The sequence below is a fragment of the Gobius niger genome, assembly GCF_951799975.1.
Source record: "Gobius niger genome assembly, chromosome: 6".
NCBI classification, from domain to species: domain Eukaryota; kingdom Metazoa; phylum Chordata; class Actinopteri; order Gobiiformes; family Gobiidae; genus Gobius; species Gobius niger.
In genome coordinates, this window is record NC_136857.1 from 27,998,853 (window position 1) to 28,011,651 (window position 12,799).

At 42.4% G+C, this 12,799-nt stretch overlaps 1 protein-coding gene across 1 annotated transcript; it reads left to right on the plus strand.

Moving 5' to 3' along the window:
• Positions 1-7,930: 7,930 nt before the first annotated feature.
• LOC306964852 (protein NLRC3-like) lies at positions 7,931-12,251 on the plus strand (the record flags this gene model as incomplete). The annotated part of the gene is made up of 7 exons (XM_079559021.1): positions 7,931-8,008; positions 8,240-8,435; positions 8,755-10,555; positions 10,617-10,784; positions 10,857-11,027; positions 11,323-11,369; positions 11,707-12,251. The coding sequence occupies 7 exons, from the start codon at positions 7,931-7,933 to the stop codon at positions 12,249-12,251; spliced, it is 3,006 nt and encodes a 1,001-aa protein (XP_079415147.1).
• Positions 12,252-12,799: the final 548 nt, after the last annotated feature.

Consider the following 12,799-nt stretch of genomic DNA (forward strand, 5'->3'; position numbering starts at 1 on the left):
TGTTCCCTCTCTCCAGACACAGCTGCCTTCACTCTGATAGTTTCGTTTCATGTGAGGTTTGTGCTGCTCATGTTGCTCCGCCTCTAAATCACTTCCTGGTTCATATCAGAGTCAGAGCAGCCCCTTTCAGACAATTCCTGCAACACTTCCCCAGTCAGTGCAGTGTAACAGTAACTCTCGAACATTGAACATCATCATTGATAGACTTCGACATTAAATACAGTTTTTTTAATTGGAAAAAACACCACTGACTGCACACATTTCTTAAAAGCATGTCTCTTTTGTTTTACTTCAAGTCTATTCCCCAGAGCACAAATCTAGAAGTGTCTTTGATTTGTCGCATGTGTCTTTGTGATGGATAGATCCACAAAACATTTCATTTCTAAAATGTTTTCAGAAAAGACACAACACATTTCAAATATTCTGTAAAGTTTTGTGCCTTGAGAGATTAGTTTTGTGTAGCACATTTCAGAAAATGTAAACCAAAACAAACCAATGTTAGGCTTATACTTCTAAGTGACTGCCCACCTTCGTCCTGTAACGTTGGCTCCCTCTGCTGGAGAATAGAGGCATCACAGTAGGTTTTTGATGGCGAACAGGAGCAATTGTGAGGCTTAAACAGTTTCCTCTACAAACCTAAACACACTGTTGGCTAATCCTTAATAAATAAATGAACAAGTGTCCATTCCGAGGACTTTGAATGAAACGTGAGTCTTTCCACATCACAAAGTAGAAACCCTCTCAGTGCTGTATGGTAGACTCCTTTTTTGATCACTGTAATAAACCTGTGTGAGATCTTCAGACAGCTCTTATTGTGGCTGTGCTGTGTCTGGATCTAGAATCACTTCTTCTGCAAACTCTTGCTTTTTTAAGTTCAGCCTTGTGACAGGGCGGTGCGAGTGGGTGGCCATGGGTAAACAAAACACCAGGGAGGCAGTCTGCTTGGTGGGCCACTTCTTTCGTTCTTTTTTTTTTGTTTTTTTTTACTTGCGCCTTCATTTCATTGCATCCAAACAAAGAAAAAGTCCTCAAGTATTGAATGGAAGATAAAGGGTGGTGGGTATAGGCTATTCACACAAACATGCAGTTTCTCTGTTTGTTTGTCCAAAGAATAAAGTTGGCTCCTTTATAATTATGAATTGAATATGCATGACTTTATGCACCAAAGGTTAGAGGAGGTTGTGCTGGGCATTCCCCACTGTCACTTATAACATAAAGCACTTATTGAGATGCCATGTTTTCTGCTGGGAGGGCATTATGTTTACATGTTTATTTATTTATTCATTCATACAGTTAGTTTAGTGATAAAATTGGATTGTCAGTGTGATCTATATTTTTAATAATTGTCTCCCCATTTCAGGAGAAAAATACACATCACTGGAGTAAAAAAAAAAAAATGCTTTCTGTTGGTGCAGACTAAGCCCATTTCCAACGGGGCGGACCTGAACGGACCGGTGCAGGTCACCACTCTGATTGGTCAGGCATTTCAGTAGTCGGCATATGCAAATTCAAAGTGATCTTTCTCTTCACAATTTTGGCCGTCTCTACACACAGCCTAACTGCCTCATTTTGATGTGAAAACGTTAAATAAAATAATACATAATAAGCCTACACTTTATGGGCATTGTGGTGTTTTCTTTTCTTTTTTTCTCAATAACTGTTAACCTGGTTTGCTTGAAAACTGCTCAAATAAAGAAATATAATAAAGACTTACCAGCGCTGGTATAGGTATTGAAGAAACAAATAAAAGCAGGCTATTGTTAGGGTTGGTGAGTGAACCCCAAAGCAGACACAAAAGGCAACTAAGTTGAACAAAAAATGTCTTTATTTAATAAGACGTCTCCAAGTAACAAAAAACTAAACAGGCTTGACTCTACACGGTCTGGCAGGGTGTCTCTGAGGCAGGAAGGATCTGCGCGCAAAGGAACAAAATAAACTTTAGCCACAAAAACAGATGACCAAAAACTTGACTACTAAGCTTGGGTACTAACCGTGAAGAAAACGGAACAATCTGGCAGTGAGTGCAGGAAAACCAGGAGTCTATGTACAGAGCTTGATTGAAGATGGATGTCAGCTTTGCCTGCTCAGAGACACTCCCACCAGCCAAGAGCCAAGCCTGAAAAACAAAAACAGAGAGGAACAAACACAAGAGGGAGACAAAGACACTAGTCTGCCTAGCACATAACAGCTATATTAGAGTTTTATTACATTTTGCTGTTCATGAATGTAAAAGACATAATATTGACTCATTACATAAGTCTTGTAGACGAGCGCTCGGTCCCTCTCAATGGCCACAGTTTGCAAATACAAAGGAGTTTTGATGCAGGACTAAAGCACAGTGATGTCAGGCTGTGCTTGTTGCCTGTCACATGCATATAAATGACCATGGCCACTCCCATCACGACCCAGACCACTTTACCCTAAAGTCACTTGAAACACAAACTTGCTTTTCAGTTAATAAAGATCTCAAAGATCACCGATGTCCTACACATTTGATCAGAGCCCGATGTCACACGCACATATCCTCCATGAGCTCTTTAGAAAAAAAAAAGGATCACAAACGTACCTCTTCAAATTAGCTTATAATCAGGTCAGCTAGGTAAAGCTCTAACCCACAGCCTGAAGTAAAGCTGCCATAGGAGGAACACTGCTGTGGGAAGTACGGTCCACTGAGCACTGTCCTCTTCTTCTTACTGCAGACTTTGTCTTATTGTGATACAATACTTAATTTATCTGTAGTCTGTTCATCACTATTTACATGGTGTCTCCTGTCCCACTCCACCTCGGGAGTGCCCGTCTAGATCGAATGGAGGAACCTGCATTCTGGAATCTGAGGACTGGACAGTCTGTCATCTTGGCCCGTCTGCTGAGGGATCCTTCGGCCATGGGTCTCTATAGCCTATCCGTCCATGGGAGTGGATCTCTCCTTCTGTGGTTCTCCCCAAGGTTTCTCTTTTCTCCTGCCGGGTTTTGGAGTTTTTCCTTGCCGTGCTGGAGAGTCTAAGGACGGGGGACGCCCACGCCGCTCGTCGCTACCTCCTATTGGACATTATACACTGCGTTCCAAATTATTATGCAAATGACATTTTTCTAAGATTTTCTAAATTGTCAACTCAAATGAGAGTCAGCATATTTTTTAAGTCTTTAACTGGTAGAGGATCATTTAAATGTGGTGGAAAAAATATAGTAAAAACCTCAAAATCCACTGTTCCAAATTTTTATGCAACTCATCGTTTCAATACATTTTAAAGCTTGTAATTAACTGAAAATGGTCATTTGTTGTATTTGTAGCATTAGGAGGTCATATTTACTGAAATCAAAAGCTATTTCAATCAAAAAAACATTAACAGGTCAAGTTATATTTTACCAAAGGAGCCCTTGTGTGATAGCAGCTTCAAAATTCTTAAATCCATTAAAATTGTAAGTTTTTGGACAGTTTCTGCTTGGATTTGTTTGCAGGATGTCAGAATAACCTCCCAGAGCTGCCGTTTGGATGAAAACTGCCTCCCACCCTCATAGATTTTTTTTGTGTTGAGGCTCCAAATGTTCTCAACAGGGTTGAGATCAGGAAAGGAGGGGGTCCACATCATGAGTTTCTCTCCTTTTTTGCCCATAGCAGCCAGTGATGCAGAGGTATTCGTTACAGTATGACATAGTGCATTGTCATGCATGAAGAGGATTTTGTTAGGGAAAACACGGCTCTTCTTTTTGTAGCATCGAAGACAGTGGTCAGTCAGAAACTCCACATATTTTTCAAAGGTCATTTTCACACCTTCAGGGAGCCTAAAAGGGCCTAATGGGGCCGACCAGCTCTCTCACCATGACTCTGGCCCAAAACATGACTCCGCCACCTCTTTACTGACGTCACAGCCTTGTTGGGACATTGTGGCCATTCACCAACCATTCACTACTCCATTGAGTTGACCATCCAGGGCTACACGGCACTCATCAGTGAACAAGACTGTTTGAAAATGAGTCCTCATGAATTTCTGAGCCACTGCAGCCGTTTCTGTTCATGAACATTCAATTAACCGTTTAGGGGAGGCCCGGATAGAAGGTTTATGCACAACTGCAGCCTCTGGAGGGTCCTACACCTTGATGTTCGGGAGACTCCAGAGGCACCAGCAGCTTCAAATACCTGTCTGCTGCTTTGTGGCATCTGTTCTATTAATCTGATGTGTTTGTCCGTCCATATTGTGCCTTATAGGCACAAAACGGAGTGTGCTCTGAATCATCCACAAATCTCTTATCAGTATGATGATTATGCTTAATCTTTCATGAAATATCGAAGGTTTTCATATCTAGACCAAGGCATTCAACTATTTCACGCTTTTCATCAGCAGAAAGACCCTTTTTCTTTCCCATATTGCTTGAAAATGATGATCTGCATAATAAAGTGGAACACCCTTTTTCAGTAGTTTTTCCCTTAACTGGGCTTAACCCGACAACCAATCATCCCAGGTCTCTGAGATTAATGTCAGTGATTCATAGAGCCCCGAGACACGATACCATCCATGAGTTTCATTATTATTGTTTTTTTTTTTACCTTTTTGACACAAAAATCCAATTTGCATAATAATTTGGAACCACCTGGTGGATTCACCTGAATTTTAAATTATCATATTTATTGCTCTGTTTTATTGCCTTAATGCTCGGTGCAGCCCTGTGAGGCGACTTCTGTTGTGATATTGGGCCATACAAAACCTTTAAACTTAAACTTAAACTTAAACAAAGAGATTACAGACTTGTCAAAAAGGATGCAAAAAGGTTGAGATGAATGTGCTTAGATTGTGACGGCTCAAGTCGTACAACAAAAGGGAGTAGATCAGACAGAGGAAGTGTGTGGGTGAAACATGTGGAGGTACAAAGGTCTGACGAAACAAACTCACTTTCTGTTTTACATGTGCGCAGAGCCCTGCCTGCTCAGAGGGGACTTCTCTTTTTTTCTGGTAAGACAAAATAATTTGTATTGGGACTGGACTTTGCAGAATTGTAGTTTGTTTTTTGTTTTCAGTTTGAATGTTTGTTGAGTGCTGGTTGTCACACTTTTTTTTCCTTAAGTTCGCTGCTCATCAACAGAACATCCCACAAGAGTCAACCATACACTGAATGAAAGTGCAAAGCCTTCACTTTCTTTTTACATTATTGTAATATATAGTTATTAACAGTCGAAAAGAGGAAAATCGACTGAGACAATATACTCCATCTATGGGGCAGGTCGTCACAATGTGTGGGGGAGGTTGTCCCTTCATTCTGCAGCAGCTGCAGTTCAAAGATGTCTCATTTCAGTGTAGTGATCCTTGAGGTTTTGCTAGATATTTGATTTTTCAAAAACGTATCACCTACAGGCTTTTAACACAAAAACAAAAAATTGTTGAGACCTGAAAAATCAACAAATCATTTCCTGATTTGAATGTTTTCTGAGTGAATGAACACAACGGGAGATGGACATATAACTGTGGCTGTAAAAAGCAATGCCAACCCTGTTCTACCCTACATTTGTGAAACAACAGTAATGTTTGTCCCTCTGTGTTCTTACAAAGTCTCGACCTCTTTCTGTTGTGAGATCTAAAGTACTGAACTTGCCTGAAAGCTTAAGGCCTCTACCTAACTCAGCTAGGACTAAATCTGGCAGACATGCAAAGGTTTGTTTTCTCACTTATTAACTGTAAAAGAATAAATATATAAATTCATCCACTTTTATTACTAAAGAAACATGCTCTTTTGGATATTTACCGGAAGTAGATTTCATATTTGCTATATTTGCTCGAAGAAGAGAGACAGAGTGCTTGCTGGATCACCACAGTAGGATAGTAAATGCTAAAAGGTAGCAAATACACTTACAAATCAGGTGTTCTTCAAACTTCAAGCTTGTATTAATAGCGGTCACACTATTAATAAAAGTTTATCTTCAAATTCAGAGTGCCTCAGCCCATTCTCTTTTGCTATTACATCATGTTTAGTTGCTGACTTCCTGCATCTTTCCTCTTGAATCAAGTGACTGATGTGTGGTTTGGTAAACCTCCAGAAACATCAAAACATGTCGAGGAGTGGACATGAAATCTGTCTGCTCTGCCAGTTCAAGTGCTTTACATCATTTTGGATAACAAAGACAGACTTCTTTTCAAACAAGATGAATATTAAGTCATTTTCACACAGGTACATAAGTGTTTCTTTTGTCATAGATTTGTATTAGCATTACAGTGCTTTATTTAGTCTCTATACAAGCTCTAAACCAGGATTTGGCGGGTAAGTCTGAGAGGGACACAGAGAAGGACAGAGAGAAGGATAAAACCAGGAATGGATTAGAGCAGGTCTGAATCAGGACTAAACTAGATTTAAACCAGAACCAAACCAAGGCAGGCTCTGCCTCTGCTTGTGTCAGTGGTTTTCCTGTCTCCTGTCTCTTAGTAATGAAGTTGGGGGTTGGACTCCTGATCTCTCTAACGTGTTTACACAGAGAGTCAGCTGAACGGATATGAGCTTGAACATGACAGGGCTGATTCAAGAGCAGGTTTAACCAGCGCCTTCTCTGATCTGGTTTGCGTCTGTTTTAGTTTCATTATGTAGGCTCCGATTCTACTTTTATTACGCAGACTTGCCTTTTTTATTTATTTATTTTACTTGGACAGGAAAGAGGACAAGCCTCTTCTGTGAGTCCTCGAGAGATAATGGACAAAACCCAGGGAGTGACGCATTTGGAGCCAGTCGAATCCAGGTAAGAATAACACACCCCTGTTATCAAAGTAATACCAAAACAATTTCTAATATGGGCTCCGAAGACTGCTTTCAACACACAACAAGAGATTGATTGTTGATATGTTTCTTTTATTGGAAGGGGATTTTTATTCAAGGATTCATACAAATGTAATAGTCAAATGGTTACAATACAAACACAAAATGTAAGCATTTTGTCGACATTAAAGGACCCTGTAGCTGTGCACAGAGTTCAATATTGTATACTGACATCCAAATCACCCCTTTTTTTGCTTTATTTTACTTAATTAATACTAGAATATTTGAAATATACTTTTGGACTAGTGCTCCTAAGACTTAGGATTGATTTTTTAGGTAGCCTATAGAGAGTAAAGTAGTGAGCACAGTGGAGCAGTACAGCACAGAACAGACTCAGCTAGTCTTAAAAACGACAAAATGGGCGTATCTCGGCTATGCCAATGTGCTATTCAAATTTTTCTGATTGAGATTAGTTTTGGGACATGTTTTAGAATTGAAGTTCGATTCCCTGCTCACATTTAAACATGTCCAGGGGCATTCATAATGGAAAACATGAACTCTTAACACAAATTTAATTATTTCCGAATGTGTTTGTAGGTCAACGGTTTTAAACTTTAATATAACATAATTGCAATTGCGATTGATTGTGAATCCCTAAACTGCACTGCACATTAACTTTGAGCACAGAGAACATAATGGTGTTCAGATGGGGAGCACAGTCATGTGGTTTCAAGTGTTTGTTTTTCCGCTCTGTATTTCCTCTCTGTCTCCATCAGGAGAGACACACCTTTTCCCGGCTGTGAGTCGCTAAGGAGCGATAGATCAAAAGGATTTGATATAAACTTCTCAAATAAACCGCCACCTCCTCCGCTCAGGTAAGGATTATGAAGTTTGAAATGTTTACAACAGCGACAGACTTAATGATTTTTGCAACACCTGACAACTAGCAACTCAGTTATTCAGGGACACATACATTCTCCAGCTCTTGACTTAAGTTTGGGCAGAAGTGCTGTATCTAGAGCTTGAGGTTTTAGCTCATGAAGAGCCACCAAAATCAATCAGTCAATCAAACGTTATCTATAAAGTGCTTTTCACACACAAGATTTGAAAATTAAACACATCAGGTAGAAGTATTAGAAAATAAATAAACACTGGTGATTAAGAGTGAACTCACTGAGAGCTCATAGCATTGACAATGTTTCCTGTTCACAGCACTGAGGAAAGTCCAGAGTGCCCTGAAGGAGGCTCTTCTGCTTTGCTGGACATCTTCATGGTATGCACCTTTTTTTGTCTGGCGTTTAACACAAATTGATGTTGCCTGCTGTTGTTGTTGTACTTTTTCCTTATATTTTTACTGTAAACATTTGTGTCTGTTTCTGTGTGCGGCACTTTGGCCGACTGTACAGTTCTTAAAGTATAAAGTTGGTATGGTATGGTACCTCACTATACCCAGACACAGCCCCTTCCTGCTCCCTCTAGTGTTTCAGATATGTTTTTGTTTCAGCGGCTGGAGGATGACATCCTGACTTTTGTCAAAGAGCAGCTGCAGATGTACTACAGGGTCCTGACCTCTGATCACCCAGAATTCTTAGAGAGTGAGGAGGATGAGAAACAGAGCAGCAGAGAGGCAGTTCTGAAAGTTTCCCTGGACTTTCTCAGGAGAATGAAGCAGGATCAGCTGGCTGAGCGCCTGAACTCCAGTAAGAACTTTTTTTTTTTTTTACCTCTTACTGAAGTCACCACTACCAGCTCTGAGCCTGATAAATCAAGAGAGTGCGTAATTTGCGTATTGATAAATATCTGCAATAGTAAATATACCAGGTTAGAATTTAAATGCTGCTCTTCTTTTTTGTCCACTTCATGTCACAAAGAAAGGTACAAAGTTTTAAATGACAAAATGAATCACTGATCATGATGATGATTACAACGACCACACAGTCCAGAAGGTCCTGATCTTAGAGCAGTGGAGGTAGGTTCTCTGTACTTATGCTCACTGCTGTGCTTTTTGTTTTAATTCAGGTTCTCTTAGAGTTTCCAGAGATGAACTGAAGAGGCACGTGCAGCAGAGGTTCAGCCATGTGTTTGAGGGTGTTTCTAAAGTAGGAAACCCTACTCTTCTGAACCAAATGTACACAGAGCTATATATCACAGAGGGAGGGGACGCAGGAGTCAACCAGGAACATGAGGTTAGACATATAGAGACCTTTGCCAGAAAACTCAGTGCTCCAGAAACCACCATCAATTGTGAAGAAATCTTTAAAGGCTGCCATGATTCAGAAGAGCCAATCAGTGCAGAACTATCACAGAGACCAATCCGTACAGTGCTGACGAAGGGTGTGGCTGGCATCGGGAAAACAGTTCTGACTCAGAAGTTCAGTCTGGACTGGGCTGAAGGCAGGGCCAACCAGGACATCCAGCTGCTGTTCCCCTTCACTTTCAGAGAGCTCAATGTGCTCAGAGACACAGAGTACAGCCTGGTGGGACTGATCCACCACTTCTTCAGTCAAACCAAAGGACTCTGCAGTTTTCAGCAGCTCCAGGTGCTTTTCATCTTTGACGGTCTGGACGAGTGCAGACTTCCTCTGGACTTCAGCCGGACACCAGTTATGACTGAGCCCACAGAGCGCGCCTCAGTAGAGGTGCTGCTGGTAAACCTCGTTCTAGGGAATCTGCTTCCCTCCGCTCGACTCTGGATAACCACACGCCCTGCGGCAGCGAATCAGATCCCAAATGAGTGCATCTCTATGGTGACAGAGGTCAGAGGATTTGCCGACCCACAGAAAGAGCTGTATTTTAGGAAGAGGTTCAGAGACAAACAGCAAGTCTCAGCTGTTATCTCCCTCATGAAGACATCACGCAGCCTACACATCATGTGCCATATGCCAATCTTCTGCTGGATCCTCTCCACTGTCCTGCGCCATTTGATGGATAGTGGAACTATAGACAAGCTCCCCCAAACCCTCACTCAGATGTACGTCCACTTCCTGGTGGTTCAGGCCAAAGTCAAGAGCATCAAGTACAACGGCCGCTCTGTCACAGACACTCCCTGGACTCCAGAGACCATGGACATGGTGCGTTCTCTGGGAAAACTGGCCTTTGAGCAGCTGCAGAAGGGAAACCTGATCTTCTATGAGAGTGACCTGAGCGAGTGTGGGCTGGACGCTGAAGCCGCCTCAGTGTACTCCGGAGTCTTCACACAGGTCTTTAGAGAGGAGCCAGGCTTGTACCAGGACAAAGTCTACTGCTTCATCCATCTGAGTGTGCAGGAGTTTCTGGCTGCTCTTCATGTCCATCAGACCTTCTTCAGCTCTGGGGAGAATCTGCTGTCCACACCACACTCCTCTGTGAGCACTGAGTCTGAGGCAGGTTTCTACCGCTCTGCTGTGGAGCGGGCCTTACAGAGTCCAAACGGACACCTGGACCTCTTCCTGCGCTTCCTCTTGGGACTGTCTCTGCCGACCAATCAGAGCCTACTGCAAGGTCTACTGACTCAAACAGGAAGAAGCTCAGAGACTAATCAGGACACAGTACAGTATATCCAAGAGAAACTGAATGAAGGTCTATCTATAGATAGAAGCCTGAACTTGCTCCACTGTCTGAACGAGCTGAACGACTCCAGTCTGATGGAGGCGATACAGAAGATCATGACAGAAGGTTGTTTCTCTGGGAGATCCTTGTCCCGCGCTGAGTGGTCGGGTGTTGTCTTTCTCTTACTGTCCTCAACCCATGATCTGGAGGAGTTTGACCTCAGGAAATACCAGGCCTCAGAAACAGCCCTTCGCAATCTTCTGCCGATCATCAAAGCCTCCACCAAAGCAAAGTGAGTTCAGACTGTTCCGAAACCAATGACTCTAGTCTCTAATACACCTCTCTCTCTTCAGTCTAAGCGGCTGTGGCCTGTCTCCTCTGAGTTGTGGTCCTGTGGCCTCAGTCCTCAGCTCCTCCAGTCTGACACACCTGGATCTCAGCAACAACGACCTCCAGGACTCTGGAGTAGAGCTGCTGTGCTCTGGACTGAAGAATGCCCCCTGCAGACTGGAGACCCTCAGGTGAGATGGTCCCAAGATGGACTCTTGTACACGTTACTTCCATTTTTATTAAGCAATGATCCGTATCTTTAGGCTGTCAGGATGTCTGGTGTCAGAGAGAGGTGGAGCTTTTCTTGCTTCAGCTCTGAGCTCTGTTCCCTCCCAGCTGAAAGAGCTAGATCTAAGCTACAACCATCCAGGACCTTCTGCAGAGCTTCTGATCACTTTGCATGACGACCCCCACTGCTCACTGGACTCTCTCAGGTGAGCACTCTATCGCCCTCTGGGTTAGAGGTGGGTTAAATCTTAAAGGCACAATACACCCCAGACTTGTTTTTGTTTTGTTTTTTTACATGGAGGTACTAAACAGATGTAGAGAAGATTAGAAGGGTGCACTGTTTGTAAAGGGCTCTTGTGTGCATGGAAGAGTCCTGTCTTCTTTGTTAAATCTATCTTTTTACTCACTGAAAACTCATTATTCACTGGTAGCGGATCTCACAGGTTGTTGGGTCCAGGTTCTGGTCTCCGGTCTACAGTAAATTGGATGTGTGTTTTTCAGGCTGGATCCTGCTGGAAGTGGCTGGATGGTCCCAGGTCTGAGGAAGTGTGAGTATTGTTTCATTTCCAACAAACTGCAAATGGTTTAGATTAACAGCTACAAACAGAGTAAACAGAGGAGATATCCCAGACCAGGCCAAACCACACAACCCCTACATAGGCCATGGTATTCTCTTTGGATATCAAGCTGGATGACGCTATTCTCAGTGGATCTGGACAGGACCGGTTCGACCAGCTTTTGTGCAGCCGAGCGTAAAGGACTATTTCAGAGGGAGGAACCACAACCCCCTCCCTCTGCTCCCCCTATTATATATGACATTGCTCTGCATATAATGTGAAATTGAATGTAATTGAATGAATTTGAACTTGTACATTTTTTTTTCAGATTCTCGCAAGTTCTTTCTGGATCCAAACACAGCTCACAGAGAACTCCTTCTCTGTGAGAACCAACGGTCTGCAAGGCATATAAAGCAGGAGCAGCCATATCCAGACCATGAGGACAGGTTCACAGACAGGACACAGGTTCTGAGCTCCACTGGTCTGACTGGCCGCTGTTACTGGGAGGTCGATTGGAGGAAGGGCGCTGTTATGGCAGTGAGTTATAGGGGAATTAGACGGAAAGGAGCCAATTGGGATTGTGTATTCGGACTCAATGATCAGTCCTGGGTCCTAAGGATCTTTGAGGATCGCTATTCTGTCTGCCACAACAAGGAAGAGACTCAGCTTCCCTCTGCCTCCTCTCATTCGGACAAAGGGGGTGTGTCCTCGGGCAGAGTGGGGGTGTTCCTGGACTCTGAGGCTGGATCTCTGTCCTTCTTTAAAGTCTCTCATGGAGAACTGTGCCACCTCTACACCTTCACCTGCTCCATCACTGAGCCTCTGTTTCCTGGTTTTAGACTGGGGTCTGGATCTGAAGTACATCTTGTTTAGACAAAGATTATTCTCAAGGTGGTATGACTTTGAAGTACAGGCCAAATTGACTTCTTTATTATTTAATTATTATTATCTTATTATCACAATTTTGCATCATCAAAAACATACAATTTTTGTCAATTGCAACCATTAGTAGAAGTTATTTTGTATGTGTGTCACGTCTGAGTGGGTCCCAAAGCTCCACCATTTGGGAACCAATGATTAGATGATACAGAGCCTTTATTATTATAGTCAACTTGGATTTGTTAAACCAAAACATTTCTGCATGGCCTTTCTAGTTTTCACTGCTCTGATTGTGAACACTGTTTTTGCCTATCATGGAACTATTAATACTTATTTAATACAACATACATTTTGCCGACCAAAGCCAGGGACGTGACATCCCTTTTCTGTACTGTTGGCAACAACTTGAGAACCATAATAAAAAACAAGAAAGAATTTTGTAATTATGTTATTTCACTAGCAAGCAACTGTGAAATAAAAAAGCGCCCGTAGTGGATGGATGGATGGATGGATGGATGGATGGATGGATGGATGGATGGATA